The sequence below is a fragment of the Sorex araneus genome, chromosome 8 (assembly GCF_027595985.1).
Source record: "Sorex araneus isolate mSorAra2 chromosome 8, mSorAra2.pri, whole genome shotgun sequence".
Classification (NCBI taxonomy): Eukaryota; Metazoa; Chordata; class Mammalia; order Eulipotyphla; family Soricidae; genus Sorex; species Sorex araneus.
Window position 1 is genome coordinate 35,352,728 of NC_073309.1, and position 27,125 is coordinate 35,379,852.

The 27,125-nt window shown below is 37.6% G+C and overlaps 1 protein-coding gene across 1 annotated transcript in view; it reads left to right on the top strand.

Annotated features, from left to right (window-relative positions):
• The window catches only part of URI1 (URI1 prefoldin like chaperone), a 79,011-nt gene that overhangs the window by 20,554 nt on the left and 31,332 nt on the right, over positions 1-27,125 (top strand). The window contains exons 2-4 of the mRNA XM_055145515.1: positions 3,478-3,512; positions 14,309-14,387; positions 16,579-16,714. Coding sequence (XP_055001490.1) covers positions 3,478-3,512; positions 14,309-14,387; positions 16,579-16,714 — 250 coding nt within the window. The remainder of the gene's footprint in view (positions 1-3,477; positions 3,513-14,308; positions 14,388-16,578; positions 16,715-27,125) is intronic.

Sequence of the window (27,125 nt, forward strand, 5' to 3'; positions counted from 1 at the left end):
CTCCCTCCAACTCTCCTCTTAAAAAAAAAGACCACTCTTAATTTTTCAAAATATCACAGTATTTGTCATCAGTTTTAAGTATTTCCATTATAATAGAGCTACATTTAGTAGAATTGTTGGGATTATGACTGGTAAATAACTGAAAGAAAAAAGAGCTCTAATGTATGAAAAACTAATAAAGGTAAAAAATTAACAAAGAATGTAATGAACCAAAACATGTTAGATATAATCTATATATGTTTGAATATGGAAAATGCATTAGAAGCCTGAGCGGGAGAAACTGGGCTAAATGTGAAAGGAAAAATAAAGGGGGATCATTTTGATTCCATCTGAGCTACCTTTTTTGTTTGTTTGTTTTTGGGTTACACCTGGTGATTCACAGGGGTTACTCCTGGCTCATGCACTCAGGAATTACTCTTGGCAGTGCTCAGGGGACCATAGGGGATGCTGGGATTCGAACCCGGGTCGGTCTCGTGCAAGGCAAACTCCCTACCTACCCTATTGCTCCAGTTCCCTGAGCTACTTTTCTTTTTTGAACGTGTCCTGACAAGTGACTTTGTAATTGAAGTCAGTCCAGTTGTAGTTTGGTACTTACAACTTTTCAGCAAGTTAGAAAAATTAATCTGTTCCCAATTCTTATACAGAGACCCCTAAAATTTGTTCCTTTTTAAATTGCAGGATTAAAAAAAATATTAGGAAACTAGGCAGTTCTTCCTTTTGTATAGAGGGTTCTTTAAATGATCTGTACTGTTTAATTTAGTTTTGTTTTATGGGACTGTGCCCACCTGTGCTTAGGGCTTCCTTCTGACTCTTGTGCTCATGGGTGATTTCTGGCAGTGCTCAGGAATGCCAAGGATTGAACCCAGGTCAGCTGTGTGTAAGGTGCTATACTATTACTGTGGCTCCACTATTTTGTCTTTGTTGAAGTAATTTTTTTTTTTTTCTGAGTTCTTAGGGCATACCTGGTAGTGCATGCAAGCTCTACTTGAGGCTCTGTCCTTGGAATCACATTTGGTAGTGCTTAGGGAACCATATGGTGTTAGGGATCAAATCTGGACTGCCTGCTCGTGAAATCTGTGCTCTGCCCTTTGGACTGTCTCTCTGGCTTTGAAGTATGTTTCTTTTTAACTTCAGTAATGATGTGTATTTGTTGCGTTGACAATATGTTCTTAAAAAGTTACTCTCAACCCACAGATTGATGTGTGTTCAGTATCTATTGGCTTTTCTCTTCGATCCCCCGACCCCCATCTCCTTTTTCCTGTGCAAGGATCAAAACCAGGGCCTCACACTTCAAAACCAAGACCTGTACTTACATCTCTGGCCTCTTAGTATCTGGATATGTAGGCATATCACAATTATAAAATTATCCTGTGTATTTTTGTATCTGCCTCTTTCACTTCTCTTTTGGTTCTTGACATATTTAGCCTGGGTTTGAATAAGTACCTAATTGGGTCTCTGTTCTGAACCCTAAATGTAGCTTAAATCTTTAACATGACAATATCTTGACAGTTGAAGCTTTTCTTAAAAATTACCAAATGGACTTTTTGTGTTGTTTCATGCTTCAGTATCTGTATTTGGTAAGGACTATTTTAGGAAAAAAGTGAGACAGAAGTGGGGTGGGTGTGGGGGGGGTGGGATATAGGAGAACAAAGTCTACTAAGTAGATTGTAGGAGATGATGGTGAGAACGCATGCCATTCTATCCAGGATTTGTTTTTTAAACATAAAAAGCATATGTGCCAAATTTACATATTTACTAATTAAAAAAGGCTTCCTGGAAACATTAAGTAGACTATCTTCTATAACCTTTAACACTGTCACTAATGGATATTGCATAGAAAATTTTGTAGAAGGTCCTTTAAATAATGTAAATGATTATGAATATGTAACTAGTTAATATGCAGCTACGAAAGGATTATCATGTAGAGGTTAATGAACATTCTGCTCTTACGGTTTGCAGGGCTTTTCTTTTTGTGCTTTTGGCTCACTTCATGCTTGGAAACACATGCATTGGGATTGGAAGAGCATCCTGACTATTTTTTGGTCTCATCTTTTAATGGGGTTGTTAAATAGGAACTTTATAAATAGAATTTCATGAAGATTTTTTTTTCAATTTGTATTTAATTCTGTTTGTTTCTTAATTACTGCCAAATCAGAAACAGTGAAATGGATTCATGTAGTTTTAGCCTGGCTCTTCCAGATGTAATGTCAGTACTCTATTATGTATTACCACTGTTATTAAGTGTTGCTATGTGATTGATACTTACTGAGAGATCTTCTTGCTAAAATGGACTTTTTATGCTGAGCTAATGTGTAGTATGGTTTGGTATCTGATTACAGCATGTATTTTGGTACAGGATTGCTGCCTTAGTATTTAAAATGTACCAAAAGGGGACATTTATTTCAGGAATTAAATGTTATAATAGAGGAATTTAGTGACAGGCCAAAAAAAAAAAAATCTTGTGATTCCTGTGAGCATTGAGCCATCTGAAAGGCAATATTGATATTTAAGCAGTGAACTAGAGCAGTTCAAACCAGATAATATTGCTGTCTTTTTTACATAGCCTTCATTTTAAGTATTTTGACTTTTATCCCTTAGTTTCTCTGTTTCTAAATTGGTACTACATTATTTGATATTATTGTTTAAAATGTTTATTAATGACAATTAAGAAACATGACTAGTAATTTTTGAAAACTGTTATTTTTTGAATTCCTAGTGTTTTTGAATTCCAAGTATTTACCCCTCTCCTTTAATGTTTAGTGTTCTTATTTGTTTCCTGAGCCTTTTGTGATCTACTTAAATATCTCTAAGGAAAGCAGATAACTTTGTGCTTAATTTTATTGCCTCTTATTATAAACATAAGTTTAAACTGGCTTTGAAGTGCTTAAAATTTTATCATAATTCACTGGGGGGAACAAATGGGCTGTTCAGAGCATCTCTTTATCCAGAGTATTTCTTCTTGAAAATGTAGAAAAAAATAACTGAACTCATTTTTATTGCATCAGAATAAAAATTACAGGTGAAAACATTTGGAGATATACTGACAATAAAATACTTTCTCTACTGTCATTTTTTTTAAACTGATGAAACGTGGATGTTACATGGGTTTTTCTTTGAGTAATTTATAATGTTTGCGTATTCTTAAAATATGTAACATTGAAAACAAGCCTGTAGATTGTACAAAATACTAGTTATCTTATATCATATGTCACCTAATAGTTATGAAGCGGGTTTTGTACTAAAGTATAAATCGGAAAGCTGTAATTTGTTCTGCAGTTATCAGCCTGCATTAGAGGGTTGTGATAAAGTATGCTGCTTAAAAACGAACATTCACATCTCTGTGCATTTGACAAATAAAAATGTATACTGAGTTGCTGTTAAATCTGTAAAGCCACAGTTCTAGTTTTCTGATAAACTGATTATGTATTTTTGTGTATAGCTCTGTTTTTCATAAGCAGTTATCTGTTTTCATGACAGGTGGTCACTAACTGCCAAGAGAAAATCCAGCATTGGTGAGTGAAAGAGGGTTTTATTTCGTTTTTGAAATACTGATGGGGTCATATACTTGTAGTTAAAGTATGTACTATTGTTTATGTAACTGATATTAAATTCTAGTACTGTTTTGAATGCTTGATGTCATTTTTATTGACTTATGATTTATTAAATTAAATGTCTGATTTCCTGAAATTGTCACTGTTTGTGTTTATTCTAATTCTTTTTTTCTCTTTTAAAATAGCAGCTGGAAATTTCGAATCTGGCTAGTCATAGCTGTATTTTAGGAATTTTAGCTCATATTTATTGTAAAATAATAGTCAATCAGTTGTTTTAAGATAATTATAGAAATCTGCATTTTTTTGAAACCTGAGAGCTTGTTATTAGGGCTGCACTTTCTGAGAGTGTGGAGAGAAAAAAGCATCTATTCTAATGTGCTTATCTATAGTTAATAGGACAATACTTGCTAAATAATACATCTTCTGAGAAAAATGCTTAATTTAATGGTGAATAAAATCTTATATTCTGAGTTATCATGAGGTATATAGCTGTTGATCTTACAGATATCAAATTATAATATATCCATGCTGTGTTTATGAAGATTTTACTGAGAGAACAACAGGAGCTGTCTTGATTATTGTCTGCAGGGTTATTGCAAAATCATGGTAACTGCCCCTTTAGTAGTGAGATTAAACCTTTGGTTATACACCATCAAGCATATAATATTTTAAATTTATTTTAAGAGGCTTTTTCTTCATGCCTGAGAGATCTCTAAGGAAATAATTTATAGTTAGTGTATATCAAATGTTTTTGGTTTAAATGCACATAGGCTGCAAGCAGTGGATAAGAGTAAAAATCGGTACAATCTGTACAAATCATCTTATTAAATTCTGACTATTGGCTTGCAGAAAATAATCTAAAACTAATAATATCCACTTTATAAATAAAAATTCAGAGACTTCATTAATTTTCAATAAATGCAGTGTTGTAGTTGCATCTATTGGTGGTGTAAGTCTGTCAACATTTCCATAAATGGCCATTAGCTTTTCATTATACATTCGGTCCAGGTTAAACTTGAAATATAAGTTCTTGTGCAAGGACTTAACTGTTTTCATTCCTTAAAAGTGATCCACTTTCCAAATAATTCTCAAGATAAGGTTTTTTTCCTCCTCCACTGTGAATTTCTATCTTTTGGTAAGGTATTCATAAAATTAAAATAGGTTGTATTCACTCAGAACAGATGCTAATTTACACAAATGTGTGAATAACAAATTTGTTTCTGGTCTGTTTTCTAAGATTCTCTATTAACTGAAAGTTCTTTAAGGCCAAGGTGAGGTGTTGTCATCCTTTTATCTACAGCACCTCCTACTGTGGTTGGCACATTATAGTCACTTAATAAATGTTTGAGTAAATGAAAACCAAATATTTAATTATTATTATATATATGTGTATGTATCTTTATTAATTTATTTTTTAAACTTCACAATTTCTCTAGCAGTGCCAATGTCTGAGCATCAAGAGATACTTCCAGGAGGGCTCCTGTGATTCTCAATTACAATTTCCAGTTTTCTAAAGCTCCCCAGACTATAGACATTTAGCACGTTTCTCTGCACATGTCTTAAAGCAATGCCCTGCATTATTTATACATTAAAATTAAAACATTTCTACCTGCATATTAAAAAGTTTACATTAAAAATTAATTTTTTCAGTTAAAATTTGTTGTTTTCCTTTGAATCATTTCTAATGTGGCTCAGGAAACATACTTTTCTTCTTTTTAATGAGGATATATTGCTAGAATCTAAATGATCAGTGAACTTACCAATTTATTAACATTTGAAAATTAAAATATAAATGTATTCCTCTGAAAGCCAAAAACTTGTTATTTGGGAGCATTGTAGTTGCATCTGCAATCTAAATTCTCACAACATTCGTATTTTCTTAATTCTACAAGTGAATTCCTGCTGTATGTGAATTATGCTACCTATTTGATTTGAAAGATTCTGCTATAGAGGAATTAATTTAATTAATTTATGTTGTGAAGTTACAATAATTTTGTGCTATTTGTAGAAAGAGAAGCAAGAACAGAGACCTGGAGCCATATTTGAGGGTGTCTTAAATAATGTTTTTAAAAGGATGTTTCTTTTCATTCTTCTGTAATCTTTAGTATTTACCTTGTCTGAAATACATTAATATAGCTAAGCTCCTTTCATACATTTCAAATAGAAAATAAAATTATTTCCTGAAAAAGTAAAAATGGCCTTAGACAATAAGATTTTCTTGAAAAAAACTACTTTCAGAAAATTCCAATTTGGTCAACTAATGACATTTATAGTACTTGTTTAGTTAGTAACATATAAAGAGGAGGTATTTGAACCTAATAGGAAATTTGTTCTCATACTTTTATTTATTTATTTATTTTTTTCCTCATACTTTTAGAAGCTAAGAGTGCATGCTTAAGTTTTGTGAATATTTAAACAACTTTAAGTATAATTCTCCTCTTTGTACTTTGTACTTAAATCCGGAAATAGGGTGCTAGAAAAACCACATAGTATTTTCTCATTAAAATGTGACTGTGCTTTCCACTGTTTGATCTTTTAGAGGCTGATTATTCTGTTTGTAGATTGTTTATGATTTTTGAAGATCTCTAAATTCTTTCCTAAAGAGCATAGGATTTGGAGTCACACACTTATATTTCATTCATTATTTAGTAAATTGTCATTTACTAATCTTGGTCAAATTACTAAGAGTCTCAGTTTTCTTATCCTGTTTTTTTTTTGGGGGGGTCACACCCAGCAGTGCACCGGGATTACTCCCGTTGGTGCTCAGAGGACCATATGGGATGCTGGGAATCGAACCCGGGTTGGCCACGTGCAGGGCAAACCCTGCCTGTTGTGCTGTCGCTCCAGCCCCCTTGTTTGAGCAGTTTTAAATTGAGCCTTACTTAATGTTTTAAAGTAAGCTTTATTTTGAAGAACTTAAAACAAAAGGTGAACTTGTATTGTTCACCTTTAATAATGTTTTATTCGTGATTTCATCTAAATGGTTTCAATTAAATTGCTACCTTCTACCTCTTCCCCCACCTCCAACTTTTTTGAAGGGAATCTGAAACATATCATTTCATTTAGAAATAATACCTCTAAGATATAAAAGACTATTTTTTTTTTTAAATACAGGCATTTAAAATATAGGCATTCCAGAACTGCTAAAAAACAAACAAACCTTTAAATCCATAAAAATCTTGGCATTGTATTTATATGGTAAAATTAAGAAATACATAGGGTATAAGTGGTGTGTCCTTTCCGATCCCTGATTTCTCTGTTTTGTGAATTTTTAAAAACCAATTTCTTGTAAATTTTCCCAAAAGCTGTTTTCATAAAGTATATGTGTGTTCCTTTACTTTTTTTTTGCTTTTTGGGTCACACCTGGCGATGCACAGGGGTTACTCCTGGTTATACACTCAGGAATTACTCCTGGCGGTGCTCAGGGGACCATCTGGGATGCTGGGATTCGAACCTGGGTCGGCCACGTGCAAGGCGAACGCCCTACCCGCTGTGCTATCACTCCAGCCTACTTTTTTTTTTAAACAAATAAAATTAGTCTATATGTTTTCATTTCATAATGTATCTGAGAGTTTATTCAGTCATTAACTTTTGGGGGGGTTGTGCTCTCCACCCCCTTTTGGGACTGCAGTGGTGCTCAGGGACTGCACCCAGCTAGTTTTTGGGAGGCCACTCCCGCAGTCCTTGGGGCAATCATACAGTGCCCGTGCCTCTCAGTGTGCAACACATGTCTTCTCTCCAACTCCTTGAGCTCTCCTCTCCTCCTGCCCTTTGGACCCTTTCTTCACTTCTGAAAAATTATGTTCTTATGTTTAGATTTTTGTCTGTGTTTGTTTCTAATAATAGCTTTCTGATGACTTTGTGAAATACAAAGACTATGGATTATTTTACCAGCAAACATATTTCCTAGGTGTAAAAGAGTTGAGTAAAAGGATTATGTAACAATTTTCCCTGAAATTTGTGGTAGATTTAACTTGACATTATTTTGTAGTATCGAATAATAAATGGAATTCTTGGGGCTGGAGCAATAGCACAGCGGGTAGGGCGTTTGCCTTGCACGTGGCCGACCCGGGTTTGATTCCCAGCATCCCATATGGTCCCCTGAGCACCGCCAGGAGTAATTCCTGAGTGCAGAGCCAGGAGTAACCCCTGTGCATCGCCAGGTGTGACCCCCCCAAAAAAAAAGCAAAAAAAAAATGGAATTCTTTAGTACAGATACATCAAAAATTTTAATTTAGTGTATTCCTTGTTTCACCATGTTACTCTGATCAAATCTAGTATATAATACATAATATAATATAATACAATTTACTGTAATATCTGATGCAATCTGCTGTATCTAATATCAATATCTAATGTACTGTAATCCTTTCAAGAATGTTTTATCATTTGTTTTGATTATGAGAGTGTCCTTTGGAAAATTTTTGACTGAACAGATCCTTTGGAGGATCCTTTCTAAAGTCATGAAATTTATCTCTTTACCCATATATAATCCATTCCTGAATTTAATATTTCTCTATTGTATTTTTAGATGTAACTAACCCAGGCATTTATCAATCAGATGTTTTGCCGTATTTGGTGAGACAATAAGATTTAGTTGCAGAGGAGGTACTCAATGAATGAAATAAATATTTTCTTGGGTACTACATAGGAAGATATGTATAGTGGGTTGACCAACAGTCATTTCTAAAGATTGTTTTTTTGTTGTTGTTGAGGTTGGGAAGGGGCACCCTTGACCGCATTCAATGATGCTCAAAGCCAATACTGGCATTGCTTGGGACCATTTGGTGGTGGAGCTTGAATTTATGGTTCGATCAACCCTTTGAACCATCTTAGATTTTATAATTTCTTAAAAAGCAAAGAATTCTGTCTCAGATTTATCCACATAGTAATACTAATATAAAATTCCTTCTCCAGTGCTGGAGCGATAGCACAGTGGGTAGAGTGTTTGCCTTGCACACAGCCGACCTGGGTTCGATTCCCAGCATCTCATATGGTCCCTTGAGCACTGCCAGGGGTGGTTCCTGGGTGCAGAGTCAGGAGTAACCCCTGTGCATTGCCAGGTGTGATCCAAAAAGCAAAAAAAAAAAAAAAAAAAAAAAAAAAATTCCTTCTCCAATATTTTCTGCCTATTTCAACAATGATTCAAATTTTGTTTCTGGTTTTCTGGAAATTGGAGTGTGTCATTGATGTCAAAGTACCTATCTTCCTTCCTTCCTTCCTTCCTTCCTTCCTTCCTTCCTTCCTTCCTTCCTTCCTTCCTTCCTTCCTTCCTTCCTTCCTTCCTTCCTTCTTTCCTTCCTGCCTGCCTCCCTCCCTGCCTCCCTTCCCACCCCCACTCTCTCTTTCTCTCTTCTTCTTTTGTTTGTTTCAGTGTTTGGGTCACACATGCCTGGCATTGCTCAGTTTACTTCTCTGTGCTCAGAGATCACTCCTGGTGGTGCTCAGGGGATCACATGTGGTACCAAGAATTGACCCTGGTGGCTGCATGCAAGACAGATACCCTACCTGTTATACTCTCTGGACTTTCCTTTTTCTTTTTCTTTGAATAAAATGTTTGAAAATAATTCTTTCTCCTTTTTAATATTCTTAATAAAAATTAAAAAAATAGTTGAAAGGACTGTTTGGGTGAACCTTACTCATTTTTTCTGTTGTATTTCAAAGTAAGTGTACATAACCTATAAATACTAGCACGTATACATAATTTAGCTTATTCTCATCTGTTTTACAATTTAAAAATTATTTAAAGCTGATGGTAACAGTTGTTCCAATTCCAGACCTGTGTCAGCACTTTCTACAATTTTATACAAATAAGGTATTTTCATGCAGTAGGATTTGATCTTCATCTTTGTTGTTTTGGGCCATACCTGGCAGTGCTCCGGGATTACTCCTGACTCTGCACTCAACAAATCATTCCTGGAGGGTTGGGGGACCCTATGAGATTCTGGGGATAGGATCTGGATCTGCTGTGTGCAAGGCAAAGGCTCTCCCTATACATGGTACTCTCTCTGGCCCTGATCTTCATCTTTAAGGTGAAGGTTAGTTTGTAGTTTTGTTATGTTTTTTTTTTTTTTTTGCTATTCCTTGTTTCCAGTTTATTTTTGTTATGAGGCTACATCCTGCTGCACTCAAGGCTCTATGCTCAGAGATTGTTCCTCATGGTGGTACTCAGGAGACAATATATGAAAACAATATATAACTGGGTTCAATCCCTGGCACCATATATTGCATGACAAGTGCCTTACCTTTGTACTATCTTGCACTTGCTCTTTTTAAAACAAAAAAAATGATCCTTAGAAGACATGTGTAGCAAGATTCAAAAGATTATTGTGAAAGTTTGTTATGTATTATATTGGTGCTATAGCCCTCTCTTTTAAATAAAGAGCATAGCACGAGGAGATCTAAAATAAAATATTTACTGGGGAATTAAAAATATTTATATTTTAATTGAATCACTGTGAGATACACAGTTACAAAGTTGTTCATGATTGGGTCTCAGTCATATAGTGTTCCAACACCTGACCCTTGACCAGTGTACATTTCCCATCACCAGTGCCCCCAGTTCCCTACTGCCCCCCCAGACCCCCAAGTCTGCCTCTTTGACTTCTCTCTGTCTCTGTCTCTCTCATTGGAGAATTTTTGTAAAAATAATTAAAAAGGCTGAGCCAAATATATAAGGACCAGATGTGGTGAAACTAAATTTAAAAAGTCCATATATTAGAAGACTTGATGTTTATCTTAATTATATTTGGGTTTTATTTTCTATTTGAAAAACATTCATTTTAAGCAGTTACCTTTTAAATTTTTTAATTTTAATTTTAATTTTTCTGACTTTCTCATAACTTTTTTTTTTTAATTTATTGAATCACCATGAAGCATAGTTACAGAGTTGTTCATAATTGGGTTTCAGTCGTACAGTGTTCCACACCCATCCCTTCAGCATTGTACATTTTCCAGTTTTTTAAAAAACTCCATATTTTATATGACCATAGTGTAAAATAGAAAAAGAATCTGCTTCAAATTGTGCAGATAAATATTTATACTCATTAATACTTTCATTAGATAGTTTTTCTAGATTTCTGCTATATAGTCTTTGTGATGTTTAGTAGGATTATTTAAGTTTCAGTTGTTAGATTGTTTGGAGGTAATTCTGACTAAATGCTTATTACTTCCACTAGTGCTGGGGGGACTTTTAAGAGAGAGAGTTCCTAGAGACATTTCTTGACTCCTGCTGGCCTCTTTTCAAATGGAACTTCTCCATGGACTGCAGTTCAAATTCTTTTTTTATTTTTAGATAACAACTCAAAATTTAGAAATAGCGCCTCTAATCTTAAACTGTTTTCCAGCATGTCCATATTGTATTCTGGAAAGAAGTAGGAATATACTGTTATTTTCATAAAGAAAATAGATATTTGTTAGAGTCCCTTTGTTTGTTATTTTTTTAGGTATATTTTCCAAAATAAGATACTGAATGTCAAGTCTAATACCAGCTGAACTATTGTAAAACATTTAGACATCAGAGATGAGCATGATGTCCATGAGCATTTGTATAATATTCATACCTATATGAAAATTGTTGATATTCTGCATATATAGTGCACAATGATTACTACATGCAGGTATTGTACAAAATTAGTCTTTCATATCAGTATACCATTTACATACTATATATACAGTATATGATTTTTTTTCTCACACTGATTCCTGTTTACAATCTGTCTCAATTACTGTACTGCCTTCCAGTAACACAATATTTATATCAAGTTAAATTTAGCATAGATAACTTATTAATTGGGTAATAGCTTTTCTTTGAAGTTTTTAGAATTTTTTTTTTATACTTTATGGGAAAAGAATTACGAATACTCAAGAGTAGGTAGGTCACTTAATATTTGATACTTTTGAACCTATGAGGTATGTAGCATAGTAGCTCTGACATTGATTATATTAAGACTAGGGTTAGTTTGTGAAAATAGCTGATAGAACTGTGATTAACCCTCTGTTCTGACTTCAGAACCATGTGTTGTTGTTACTTCTAGGTAGGAGTAGCTTACAAAATTTTGTCTATATTTTTCCAGCATAATTTTTCTCTGGGGCTGGAGTGATAGCACAGCGGTTGGGTGTTCGCCTTTCACGCGGCTGACCTGAGTTTGATTCCTCCACCCCTCTCGGAGAGCCTGGCAAGCTACCGAGAGTATCGAGCCCTCGTGGCAGAGCCTGGCAAGCTACCCGTGCGTATTGGATATGCCAAAAACAGTAACAATAAGTCTCTCAATGAGAGACGTTACTGGTGCCCGCTTGAACAAATCATTGAGCAACGGGATGACAGTGACAGTGATATTTTTTCTGTAAACCTGGAGTAACTGTGTGTTTTGTGTTTTGGGCTACTCCTTGTGCCACTCAGGAGTTCTTCCTGGCTTGCACTCATTTATCACTCCTGGTAGTGCTTGGGGGGCCATATGGGATGCTGGGAATTGAACCTGGGTCAGCCATGTACAAGACAAGTGCCCTGCCCATTCTACGATTGCTCTGGCTTCTAGAGTAACTTTTTATAAACATTACCATACAGGGAGCCACATGTGGTCCTCAAGCGCGCCCCCATGGATCATTCCTGAGCACAGAGCATGGAATGGTCCCTGAGCACTGCCAAACCTCCCCCATCCCCAATAAGAATTATTTCTGAATTTTTTAAATAAGGTTTATAATGAAAAGACATTTTTAAAAAATAGCAGTTTGGGGAAAGTTTATTAAAAAAAGTGTGAATACTTGAAAATTAAGAAGATTGCTTGAAGTATATAGTTCAGAAGAAGAGGATGAATTCATTGCTCTCTTCCATGGTATTAAGAATTCGCTTGGGGCTTTTTTATCTCCTGCTTTCTTTTGTGGTAAGAGGAAAATGTTGACAAATGACATTTACCACAAGAATTGTTTTTCTTTACTTTTTGGGTCACACCGGCATTGCACAGTGGTTACTCCTGGCTTATGCACTCAGGAGTTCCTCCTGGCAGTGCTCAGGGGACTATATGGGATGGTGGGAATCAAACCTGGGTCTGATGCGTGCAAGGCAAATGCCCTACCCGCTGTGCTATTGTTCTAGCTCCGAATATTTTTAGGATGAATAATAATATCATGATATTATAAAGATTATATATTTTTTATTGATTATGTTACTATTTAGGTGAAGTAAGTAGTAAACTGAAACCAATACCGTGTAGTTTATGAATCAGTCCTTTCATTATTGTGGAAAATGAGTACCAGTGTTAAAATTTTTTTAACAACTTTATTTATTTATTTAATTGGGGGGGGGGTGTTATACTTGGCGGTGCTCAGGGGTTTCTCATGGCTCTGCACTCAGGAATCACTCCTGATGGGCTCAGGGGACCATATGGGATGTTGGAGATTGAACTTGGGTTGGCAGCATGCAAGGCAAGCTTCCTACCCACTGTTCTGTTGCTCTGCCCCTCTGTCTTACAATTTATTCATTCTAATTTTAATTTTACAATTTGTACAGGCCCTTTTAAGTTACTTGTTGAATTGTGGTGATTTTAAAGTTTTGTTACTAAAAATAATTGACATTACCGTTGTCCTTTTTAAATATTCACTGTGCTTAGGCTGGAGAGATAGTACAGTGGGTTGGGTGTTTCCATGCTGCTGTCCTAGGTTTGATCCCTGCCACCTCATATGGTCCCCTGAGCATGCTAGGAATACTCCCTGAGTACTGCCAGGTGTGGTGCCTCTCCCAGTCTTTCCCCGCCCTTGTCCAAAATAAAACAAAACAAAACAATTTCAGTGCACTAGTTTTGCCTTCAGCCTGTAGAAGAGATCCAATCTTTAAAGAAGGTTGAACAAGCACAGGGCTATTAATTATCAGATGATGCAAGGACTAAGTAGGGTTGGCAGTATGAAAACATGACCATCCCACCTCCTATAGAATATCTTGTATTTTTCAATATACAGGAGCTCCCTTTTACTAAAACATGAAACAGATTCTAAGGCAAAATTGAAATGTTTCTTTGTTACCTCTACATGATTTTTCTAGATCTTGTTTGATCCTCTTTTACCTTAAAATCATATTAGTGAAGGATTGATGACTCCACATTTTTTAGTTTTTTTGGGGACTGAATTTTTTTTAGCAATTTCATGTTTATATTTTCTACTCTATATAGTAGGACTGGAGCGATAGTACAGTGGTTAGGGTGTTTGCCTTGCACGTGGCCGACTCAGGTTTATTCCTCCGCCCGTCTCGGAGAGTCTGGCAAGCTACCGAGAGTATCCTTCCGTCACGCTAGAGCTTGGCAAGCTACTTGTGGCGTATTCGATGTGCCAAAAACAGTAGCAACAAGTCTCACAGTGGAGATGTTACTGGTGCCCACTCCAACAAATCGATGAACAACGGGACAACAGTGCTATTCTATATACCTAATGTTTATTTACTTAAGTTTTAATGTTTTATCTTGCATTACCGTTCCCCTTACACTTTAGGCATTTCTTTACTCTCCTCCTTAATATCCAGAATTTTAAAAAAATCTAAGATGATCTTCTGCCTTGAAAAATAATACTATGCGAGTGAGTTTTAAAAGTCAGAGTCTGAGTCTTAATTCTTTGAATGTATTATGGAATAATGTCACTGCCAAACTTTGTAAAAACTGGATTTAAAATTATACCATTAATCTTTCAAATGATAAAATTAGTTTTTTGATTTGTATTCTGATTATTCTATAAATTGCTATTTATTCATTCAGTTTTTTTTCTGTCAACAGGAAGAAGGTGGATAGTGATTATAATGCTCTGCAGGAAAGACTCAGTACCTTACCTGATAAATTGTCTTATGATATCATGGTATGTTTAGTGTGTTATTATTTTAAAGCAGTATCTTTCTGTTCTTGTTCTGTTTTTGTGCCACTGCTGGCAATGCTCAGGAGTTTCGGCTTTGTACTCAGGAGTCACTTCCGGTTGTGCTTGGGGGACCATATGTGATGTTGGGCACTGAACCTGGGTCAGTTGTGTACAGGTCAAGCACTTTATCTCTCCAGTTCCCTAACACAGTTTATTTCTTCTAGCTACATTAATTATGATAAGTATAAAGGTTTTTCCTTATATATATATATATATATATAGATTTGCACAAGATGGGCTATACCATAATAAGTAAACTTAGTTTTATTTCATAATATGCTAATTGCAAAAGTGAATATCTATTTTTTTATGTAATTCATAGTAAATTATCACATTATGGTAACATGGCTCATAAATGTTAGTACACAATTTGACATATTTATTCTGCAAATTTTTTTTTCTTTTTGGGTCACACCCGGCGATGCACAGGGGTCACTCCTGGCTCTGCACCCAGGAATTACCGCTGGCGGTGCTCAGGGGACAATATGAGATGCTGGGAATCGAATCTGGGTTGGCCTCGTGCAAGGCCTTTGTGCTATCGCTCCAGCCCCAGTATGCAAATTTTTATGTTAAAAAACTATTATAGTAATATGAGACTCAGTTCTTTTCTGTTTGTCAGAACCAGAAATTAGTCCATAATGCTTTTTTTTTCAGAATTAAAGCCTTAGAATATTGATTTTTATATAAAAAGATAATGCTAATTTTTGAATAATCTTTTTATGGACATAGCAATCTGTCAGCTCTGCATTAGATTCTTTCATTAATGAATATTATTTTTCATACACACTTTTAATTACTCTTAAGCCAGAAAATCTTATAAATGTGTTATTCTCTATCATACTTGAGGGAGATATTTTGTAAATTTTGTGCCTCGTAAAGCTATTAATTTTTGCTTTGCAAAAAAGTTATTTGAAGTGATTTTAAAAATTTTAAAGTCTAGTATTTTTTATTAATATCTTATTAAAAATCTTAATTAAAGAACCCTGATTTATAAAGTTATTGGTAGTTTTTAGGCTAGAATATTTCAACACCAATCCCACCACCAGCTTCAGTTTCCCCTCCACCAGTGTTCCCATACTTCGTCATCCATCCCCCACCAGAGCCTTCCACCCTGACAGGCACATTACGAAGTTTGGTGGTTGCAGTTCATGTCTCATGTCTCCAGTGTGGTTGAGTCTGTGCCTTGGATGTAGAACTATACCACTCTCCTACATTAGCAGTGTAACTGAAGCTGTAACCCTCATTTCCCATTCCCTTTCCTGTCCTTCCCACCGTAATTTCTTTGTTTTTTGGTCTTTCTCCCCAAGTTCCCGGATCAGTGGTGATTTGGGCGTCCTGTTTTAGCTACATTATATTTTCTTTATTCAGTTACTCTATATACTACAGATAAATGAGATCATCCTGTGTTTGTCTTTCTTCTTCTGGTGTACTTCACTCAATGTGATATCTTCCAGCTCCAACCAGGTTGCAGCAAATTGCATGATTTCATTGTTCTTGCAGATACGTAGTATTCCACTGTGTATATTACCACATCTTCATAATCCACTCATCTGTTGTTGGACACCTAGGTTGATTCCATATCTTAGCTACTGTATTGAGAGCAACAATGAATAACGATGTACCTATGTTCTTTTGACATATTGTGATTAGTTTGCTTTTATTTGTTTTGTGAAGGAACAGAACATACATTCAGAAACAATTCTAGTTTCTCAAAAGCTTCTTATAAATGTGGTATTGACATCTTTTTATGTTTTTTGTTTTTGAGGGGAGGGTCATACCTGGCTGTGCTAAGAGCTTACTCCTGGCTCTGGCTCAGGCTCTGGCAGTGCTCTAGGGACGGACTGTATGGAATGCTGGGGATGGAATTTGGGTTGGCCATGTGCAAGGCAAACGCCCTACCTACTTTGCTATTTCTCTATCCCCTTCTTTTCCTATTTAATGTTGCTTTATTAACCCAAATTATTTGTGTAGATTTTCTGTGGAGTTTTAATAGTAATTTTCTGTGAGATTGACACTGTAGTTTTCTTAGTATATAAATAAAAACCTCAAAAGTTTTTAATGTTGTTCCATAAAATGTAATTTTCAATGTGTTGGATTTTAATTTTGCCTTTTCATTCTTTTAAAAAATTAATAGGTACCATTTGGCCCATTTGCCTTCATGCCAGGAAAGCTTATTCATACCAATGAAGTCACTGTTTTACTGGGAGACAATTGGTTTGCAAAATGCTCAGCAAAGCAAGCTGTGGGCTTAGTCGAGCATCGGAAAGAACGTATGTATGATTATTATAAATGGTGTTTCTTTGCTGAATGTATACCAGTTCACAAATTATTAAACTGATGAACTTTTTGTTAAAGTACCTTCCATGGTGTATTAAAAATACCATCACAATTTGTTATTCTATATAATTATAGGTAGTATAAGCTGGAGAATAGAACGGTTTAAAAATTTAGAAGAGCTGACTTGGTATCATTTTATATTTTACAAATTGATTTATTTCAGATGCCTTTATAAGCTTTCATTTTAATTTTTTAATACGTGGAGTAAATTTACTCCTAATTAATCGAACTAAGAAAATAACTACTTGGCAAAATATGGACAGTTTTTAAGCATATTGTTTGGTTTGGAAGGTCATAGTTTTTGTTTTATAGACAAGGAGTTCAGGTCTGGAGTCCTACCAAGGCACCGTAGTACTGTTAAGTGGTTTGAAGTCTTCCTTACTGTTTTTAGTTCATTAATTTATTTTTAGCTTACCTATGGTAAATATATACATATCCACATACATAGAATTTGGACTGGAGTGATGGCACAGTGGGTAGGGCATTTGCCTTGCACGTGGCTGGCCTGGGTTTGATTCCTCCATCCCTCTCAGGGAGCCCAGCAAGCTACTGAGAGTATTTGCCTGCTTGGCAGAGCCTGGCAAGCTTCCCGTGGCGTACTTGATATGCCAAAAACAGTAACAACAGGTCTCACAATGGAGACGTTACTGATGCTGCTTGAGCAAATTGATGAACAGCAGGACGACAGTGTTACAGTGCTATATAAAATTTGTAATGAGATGGGCTAGCTTGAATTCTAACTTAGTTATTTTGATATTAGGTGTATTTAATGTCTGACAAATTTTTATTTAGTTGAATACTTAAGTTGATAGTGTAGTATTACCATACTTGCTTTTCAAACCTGCCAGTTTAAATGCACACTTGAAAATAAAGTTTGAGGATCTTTGTGTATAAATGAGGTTATTTAGAAATGAGAGTTTTCTAAATTGATTTTATTTTTTTAACTTAAGCAATGTTGCTACTTAGAAGACTTTAATCAGTGACATTTTTCATTTATAGTACAGCGGGTAGGGCATTGGCCTTGCACGCGGCCGACCTGGGTTTGATTCCTCAGTCCCTCTCGGAGAGCCCAGCAAGCTACCAAGAGTATCCTGACCACACAGCAGAGCCTGGCAAGCTACTTGTGGCGTATTTGATATGCCAAAAACAGTAACAACAAGTCTCACAGTGGAGACGTTACTGGCTGGTGCCTACTCGAGCAAATCAAAGAACAACGGGACAACAGTGCTACAACAGTGCAACAGTGCAGTGAATGACCACTTATGAAGGATAGAGAAATAGTATTATAGCATATTACTTCTCAGTGTTAAATGTGGTTTTGATACCCGGAGGTAAAGTATAGTAGACAGAGCACTTGCCTTGCATGGAGCCAACCAGGTTTGATCCTTGGTGCCCCATATGGTCCCTTGAGCAATGCCAGGGAGTGATCCCTAAGCAGAGTGGGGTATGTCCTCAATGCAGAAACAAAAAATGATTTTGGGTAGTGACCAAACATTGACTTGGGAATCAGTATTTTATTTGCAGGGTACACACACAACGTTATGTTGGGAACCTGCTATGATAGGTACGTTCTAAGGATTTTATTCACATGATTTTGTAGTAATTTATAATAATTGAAGAGAAACATTGTACTCACTTTGAAAATCTGATGCTATAGTTTTCTTTAAAAATATTTTCTTCCCTTTTCCTTTGTTGACTGTTTTAGCAAAGGTGGAGGTTGCATACACATCTGGTGTGGTGTTCACAGTTGCAGTGCTCACTGGTTCGTACTTTCTTGTGGTTTGTTTTTGGGCCACACCCGGCAATACTCCGGGCTTACTCCTGGCTCTGCACTCAAGAATTTTTATTCATGACAGTGCTCAGGGGACCATATTGGATACCAGGGACTAAAGCTGCGTACAAAGCAGATACCCTACCTGCTGAGAGTATCTGGCTTGCTGCCACTTTTTCAGTTGTGGTGTTTGCACATATACTTATGGGGGTCACACTTCTTGGTCATGGCATATGGTTTTAATTGTGATGCTTGCTGGTTGTTGCACCCCCCTTTTTTTTGTGGTGCTTATATATATCTGACTGATTTGCAGCTGGAAATTGTTCATGGTGCCAGTTACTGTAGACAGCAGAACTGCCACTTCAAACAGAAGAGCTGCCAGGATTGTACTGGGCATATGTGGGACATTGGAGATTTCAACTCACTGCTTGCAAGGCAGGTGCCTCAGGCCCAAATATTTTATTTATTTTTATTTGGGTGGTGCTGATGTGGACCACACTCAGCAGTGCTCAGGTATCACTCCTGTTGGGACTTGAGACCGTATATAGAGCTGGGGATTCAACCCGAGTTGGCTGCATGCAAGGCAAATGCCCTACCTGTTGTATTATTGCTCCTGCCTTCCAAATATGTTATCTGAGGGTGGAAGTGGTATAACAAGTTAGGCACTGTTGACAGGGAAGATAGAGGAAAGTTATTGCATGTTTTAAAATAGTAAAAAAAAAAAAAAGAAAGAAAGAAATTTAATACAGTTGTAGCAAAAGGAATCAGGAAATGGCTTTGAGGAAGATGATTTCTCAGTGGAAGAAAGGCAGAAAGGCATTCTCAGTGCCATCCCTTCTCTTCATTTTCACCATTGATATGAATATGGCATCTCTCCCTCCCTTTCTTCCTTCCCCCTCCCCTCCCCTTTTCTCTCTGCCACACCTGGCTGTGCTCAGGTTTTTACTTCTGGCTCTGCATTCAAGGATTACTCCTGGTGGGGCTCGGGGACCATATGTGGTTTGGGGATTGAACCCAGGCCAGTTACATACAAGCAAGTGTCATACCTTTTACAGTATCTCACCAACCCTGACCAAGTTTTTTAAGTTTAAATGAAGCAAAACAGACATCAAAGGGTCAGAGAGAGAGTATGGGATTCAGGAGTTTGCCTTCCATGTGGCCAACCCTGTTTCGGTCCCCAGCACTACGTATGGTCTTCCAAACACTGTCAGGAGTTAACCTCTGGTTATCACTGGATGTGGCTTCTAGCAGCCCTACTTTAAAAAAAAAAAGGTTGAATTTTTATTTGGTATCACTGTATCACTGTATCACTGTCATTCGTTGCTCATCGATTGGGTCGAGCGGGCACTGTAACGTCTCCATTGTGAGACTTGTTGTTACTGTTTTTGACATACCAAATACGCCACTTGCCAGGCTCTGCTGTGAGGGCGAGATACTCTCGGTAGCTTGCCGGGCTCTCCAGGAGGGACAGAGGAATCGAACCTGGGTAGGCCGTGTGCAAGGCAAACGCCCTACCTGCTGTGCTATTGCTCCAGCCCTTATTTGGTATAATGTTCTATAAATCATAAGTTTTTTTTCCTTAAAACCAATGCCACAGTTACACTACAGATAGGATACAGATCACATCAAATATCAAAAACTCCCTTATCTTTCTTTTTGCTCTTGAGATACCCCACTTCTCAACAACTGACAGCACTGACAATAGTCTTTGTCCTGTTAAACATGCCTTTTCTCAAATGTCACAGACCGTATAATCTTTTGAGGTAGACCTTATAAAAATTCTTGGTTTTTGAATCACTATGAATTACAGACTTACAAAATTATTCACGATTGAGTTTCAGGTGTACAGTATTCCAACACCAACCCCTTTGCCAGTGTCTATTTCCTTCCACCAATGTCCCCCTCTTGCCTGCCTCTGTAGCGGGCACTGTTTTCTTTTTTCTACCCCCTGCCCCGTACACACTTCAGTCATTGAGGTTTATAATCCTGTTGCTGATAATATATTAGGTCTGAGTGATCACTTCCCTCTATCGTTGTTGTAGCGGTCCCTTCCCTGACCTATCCTACCTTTTTCCCTCACTTGCCACCATGGCACTTTTCCTACCAAGGAGCAGTTCTAATCTTCTCTTCCATTGCCTTTGACATTGGTTATATCCCTATTACATTTATTTTCCACATATGAATGAGACCATTCTGTGCCTGTCCGTCACCCTCTAACTAGAAATGTTTCACTCAGCATGATACTTCACAGATCTATTTATTTATCAGCAAACTGCATGACTTCATCTCTCCTTATGGCTGAGTAGTATTCCATTTTCTATATGTTGCATAGCTTCTTTATCCAGTCATCTATTCTTGGGTACTTGAATTGTTTCCCAATTTTATCAATTGGGAATAGTGCTGCAATGAATACTGGAGTGCAAATGTCTTTTTTGCATTGTGTTTTTGGGCCCTGGGGGTATATTTCCAGGATTAGAATCGCTAGATCATATGGATACTTAATTTCTAATTTTTGGGGAATGTCCTTATTTTCTTCCAGTATGGACCAGTCGACATTCCCATTAGCAGTGAATGAAGGTCCCTTTATCCCTGCATTCATGCCAACACTTGTTCTTTTTTTATGAGTGGCAGTTTCTGTGGTATGAGGTGATATTCATTGTTATATTGATTTGCATGTCCCCAATGGCTAGTCATATAGAGCATTTTTTATGTCCCTTTTGGCCATTTGTGTTTCTTCTTTGAGGAAATTTCTATTAATCTCTTTTCATTTTTTGATGGGTTTGGTGCCTTTTTATTTTTTCTGTGAAGTTCTACCAGTGCACCAAATGGTATGGAGAGTTCTGCCTGTATTTTCCTTTATGGATTCAGGTATGATATTGAGGTCTTCCCATTTTGATTTGACTTTTGTCCATGGCATTAGAAAGAGGTTTGATTGCATTTTTTTGCATGTGGCTGACCAATTTTCCCAGCATCACTTTTTTTTTTTTAAATTAGTTCTGTGTTTATATAACCACTTGTTGAAGAGGCTTTCCTTGCTCCACTTTGTGGGGTTTGCTTTTTTATCAAAGAGTAACTGACCATGTATCTAAGGATCTGTCTCTAGATTTTCTGTTCCATTGGTTCGTGGATTACATGTCCAGTGCCTCAACAAAGTATGAGTTCCGGTATCTTTGCTCCCTTCCAGCATTCAGTAGTGTCAGTTATTTAGACTTTGGAATTCGTGTATTTTGGAGTTAGGGTGGTTCACACTTGACTTGTGTGGGGGGTGTGGCAGTGTGCTTGGCAAGATGCTCCTAGAGGTGCTTGGGAGAATGTGTGGTGCTAGGAATCAAACTTTGGTGTAAAGGATATTTAAAAAATTTTTTTTAATTAGTGAGTCACCGTGAGGGTACAGTTACAAATTTACCCATCTTCGTGCTTGTGTTTCCCTCAATGTTCGAGAACCCATCCCTCCACCAGTGTCCATTCTCCACCACCAAGGAACCCAGTATCCCTCCCACCCTCCAATCTTGTCGTTTCCCCCCTCCTCCCCATCCACCGCCTCTGTGGCCGGGTATTCCATTTTGTTCTCTCTCTCCTTTTGGATATTGTGGTTTGCGATAGGGGTACTGAGTGGCCATCATGTTCAGTCTCTAGTCTACTTTCTGCACGCATCTCCCTTCCCGCGTGGGATCTCCAACCACATTTTACTTGGTGTTTCCTTCTCTATCTGGGCTGCCTTTCCCCCCAGCATGTGAGGCCAGCTTCCAAGCCATGGAGCCAACCTCCTTGTATTATATGCTACTATTCTTGGGTGTTAGTCTCCTACTCTGTTTTTTCATATTCCACAGATGAGTGCAATCTTTCTATGTCTTCCCTCTCTTTCTGACTCATTTCACTTAGCATGATACTTTCCATGTTGATCCACTTATATGCAAAGTTCATGACTTCATCTTTCCTAACAGCTGCATAGTATTTCATTGTATAGATGTACCAAAGTTTCTGGTGTAAAGGGTATTTTTTTTTAAATTTTTATTGAATCACCATGTGGAAAGTTACAAAGTTCTCAGGTTTATGTTTCCGTTATACAATATTCAAACACCCATCCCTTCACCAGTGCCCATATTCCACCACCAAAAACCCCAGTATACCTCCCACCCCCAACTGTATAACTGATGAATTTCACTTCATTTTCTCTTTACCTTGATTATGTTCCATATTTTAACACAAAACTCACCATTGTTGTTGGAGTTTCCTCCCAAGACAGCCCTACTACCAAGGAAGCATTTGATGATTAGTTTTCCATTGCTGAGAATGAAGAGATATGTAGCCCCACTGCTCCAAGTACATAACTTTTTTTTTTTCCTTTTTCCTTTTCCTTTTTTTTTCCCCCCCTCATCCCCCTTCCCGCACCTCATAGTATGGTGGACGCCACGCCTCGTTTCTCCCTGAAAATGGGAAACAACCGGGAAAGAGGGATATTTCCTCTCCTCGGCTGGCGTGGGGCTGTTGCTTAGTTCACAGTCCAGAGAAATGGCTGCTACTTTAATAACCTTCAATATTTCAACAAAAACTCACTGTTATTATTTGGAGTTCCCCCCCCACCCAAGTCAGACCTGTTAAAAAGGAACCGTTTCACCTTGCTGACAATTATAGATGTTAAGTCACGCGGACACGGCTGCCGTGTCCACGCGGTTTTGGATTTCTGTATAAAGTCCAGGGAAAATTCTGCCAGAAATTGTATAGCCCAGTTCACAGTCCCAGTGCATTGCTGTAAGAAGCTGCGCTGGATGCCCGAATGTGTTAGGTCTCTGGAATCAAAGTCTTTAGGCGCAGAGGGTCCGGTTCACTCTCAGCAGCTCCGAATTTATCTGGGCCGAGGGCGTGCCGGTTACACCCACTTCCCATGATTCCCTAGGAGCCCCAAGTGTAAAAATCGTATACCTCTGGGTTAGGAGTCTTAGAAGATGGCTCCTGCCATGTGGATGATGCTGCTGCTGCCATTTTCTGTGCAGAGAGACAGGGTGGGGAGGAAAGATCCACCCCCAGGCAGCACGGAGTTGTAGCCCAGTTCACAGTCCCAGTGCATTGCTATAAGAAGCTGTGCTGGATGCCCGTATGTGTTAGGTCTCAGGAATCAAAGTCTTTAGGCGCAGAGGGTCCGTTTCCATCTCCATAAAGGGTATTTTTAAGTTTTGGGGCCACTATAATTTATTTAACCAATTTTTACTCTTATACAATAGGATTTTCAGTTGTTTGCTACTAATGGTACATTGAATAATCATTGTTTTTATCATTTTGTACTTATGTGTCTTTATATGTTAGATAAATGAGAAAAATTGTTGGTATGAAGAAATTCGTGGGTTTTTGTTTGGTTTCTCGGGCCACACACAGCTTTGCTCAGGGCTTACTGCTGACTGCTCAGGGATCACTCCTGGACTGGGTTAGGGGATGGGGGATGGGGAACCATATGCAGTCTCAGGGATTGAACCTGGACTGGCTGTGTGCACTACCTGCTGTCTGTACTATTTCTGGTCCCAGACATGTGTGTTTTTAACTTTGATAATGCCAGTCTAAAGAATGACTTCTCTGCCAACCCAATGTGATACCAAACCTTTTTTGAAACTGCTAGCTTAATTAATCACCTTCTTCAACTTCTCTTTCTCCTCTTCCTCTTCCTCCTATCTCTTTCTTTCCTTCTCTTTTCTCCTTTCCATTTATTGTGACAAAACAGACAAAAAATAAAGTGTACCATTATAACGTTAAACAGTTTTGCATGTAGTTTCATGTGGTTTAATCACAACTCCCGCTGATCTCAGAACTTTTCATCTTCCCAAAGTTAAACTATTGTAAATAGAACTCCCCAGTAAGCAGTATTCTATCTTTTCTCTCTGTGACTTTAACATTTACATGCCTGATAAAGTATAATCATACAATATTTGTCTTGTAGCAGACTCATTTCTCTGAACATAAGATTTTCAGGATTTTCCCTGGCATGTGTAAGAGTTTCCTTTCTTTTAAAGCCCCAGTAATATTCAACATTATAAATACACACATATACATATATATATATACACACAAAAAATTATGGGTTGTTTCTACCCTTTAGTTGTTGTGGATAATGCTGCTATAAATATGGGTCTGCAAATCTTCAGTTCCCTGCTTTGAGTCTTTCAGATATATAGTCAGAAGTGGTATTACTGGATTGTATAATTCTTTTTTTTGTCAGTAGTGGTGGTGTTGGTTTCTTCTTAAACTTTTCATTTCTGGTATGTAGAAATGCACCTTATTTTGAATGTTTGGCTTTGTATTCTACAGCTTTGTTTTTTTTTAATATTTCTATTAATTTTTGTTTTGATTCATACCCAGTGGTACCAGGGATTAAATCCAGTGATACCTACCAGTTAGCTGTGTGCAAGGCCTTACTGTAACTCTGTACTATTCCTCTGACCAGTGACACTCTTATGGAAAAACCATACTGTTAACCTTAAATTATTAGTTGCGCCATATTGTTTTATCACCAAGGATGATTTTCTCTCCCCTTCCTCCCCTCCATCCTTCAGTGCTTACTGAAGGGATCGGGAGGCTTGAGCAGACCATATGGGGTGGCAGATACCCAACCATGTCAGTTGTGTGCACGCCTCGCTACCTATTGTACTATCGCTTCGTCTTCTCAAGGCTTACTCTTGGCTCTACGCTCAGGGCTCACTCTTGTCCTGGCTTTGGGGATGATATGTGGTGCTAGGGACCAACCCCTGTCAGCCTTGTACCTGCTGTACATCTCTCTGCACCTTTATTTTAAATTTCAGTGGTTTAGTTCACTTTGTTGTTTTAGTGTCATATCTAGGAAATCACCAGCAAATCCGATGTTATGAGGCTTTCCCCTGTGTTTTATTTTAGAATTTCTGTTTTAGCTTTTCACTTAAGACCATCCATTTTGAGTTATTTTTGTATGTGGCATATGGTGCAAGGATCCAGTTTCATTCTTTTGCATGTGGTTATTCAGTTTTGCCAGTAGTCTTGCTTTTTTTTTTTTTTTTTTGCTTTTTGGGTCACACCTGGCGATGCACAGGGGTTGGTGCTGGGGGGGGGGGCGGGGGGACCATATGGGATGCTGGGAATTGAACCCAGGTTGGCCACATGCAGGGCAAGTGTCCTACCTGCTGTACTATCGATCCAGCCCCAGTCTTAATTGTATTTCTTTCAATTTCCACTTTATTTTTTTTTGGGGGGGTTGGGTCACACCCGACAATGCTTAGGGCTGACTCCTGGCTCTAAACTCAGGAATCACTCCTGGCAGTGCTCAGGGGACCATATGGGATGCTGAGAATCGAACCCGGGTCGGCCGCATGCAAGGCAAATGCCCTACCCGCTGTACTATTGTTCCAGCCCCTCAATTTTCACTTTATTTTTATAAATTAGTTTACAGTAGTTTATTACATTCGATATTACAACACCAGTTCCACAACCATTACACCTTCCCACTGCCATTATTTAGAATATTCCCACCACCCCCAAAGTCTGTCCCTAAATATTTTGTATTGCTTGTTATGAATAATCTGTTAAAATTGATCCAGAAAAATTTCCTTTGGGGAAAGTGTGTGAAGATTGTTGTATCTCACCTTGGAGCCATTAAACCCTTGTAAGTCTTTATTGTAAATACGGTCCTTACCCCATGAAATGGTTTTGGTATTGTTGGATATCATTAGAAGGCTGGAGAGATAGCTCAATGGGCTGGAGTGAAATGCTTTATATTCAGGAGGCCTGATTTCAATTCCTGGCACAGTATATTCCCCCAAGCACTGTGCTAGGCATAGTAGCCTTTAATTTCCACTGCATGAGACCTGTAAACCAAAAAAGAGTGAAAACCTTATACAAAATCATTGGCAGATATATGGGTAAAGTTTATTTCTGAACTCACTGTTATGTTCTGTGTATGTCTTACCTTATGCCACTACTACAAAATTTTGATACAGTTAACAGTATTTATTTATTTATTTATTTATTTATTTATTTATTGGCTTTTGGGGTCACACCCGGCGATGCTCAGGGGTCACTCCTGGCTTTGCACTCAGGAATTACTCCTGGTGGTGCTTGGGGGACCATATGGGATGCTGAGAATCTAACCCGGGTTGGCCGAGTGCAAGGCAAATGCCCTACCCACTGTGCTATCACTCTGGCCCCCACTTACAGTTTTTTTATAGTAAGTTTTAAAAGCAGAAAATGTTAGGCCCTTCAGCTTTGAGTAACTTCTTCTTTGTTTTTTTTGGGTCACACCCAGGGCTGAGTCTTGACTCTGTGCTTAGGAATTATCCCTGGAGAGGCTTGGAGGGACCATATTGGGTGCTGGGAATCAAATTTGGGTTAGTCACATGCCAGACAAGCACCCAACCCCCCCCCCCAGTACTGTCTTTCTGCCCCATAGACCTCCAACTTTGATTCACTTTTTCAGATTATTTTGGTTTCTCTCATTTATTTGTATCTTTATTTTCTTAAAACATTGAATTGTTTGAGTTGAGATATTTTAAATGTAGGAATTTATAAGTATAAATTTCTAATCAATACTTTAATTACATTACCTAAGTTTTGGTATA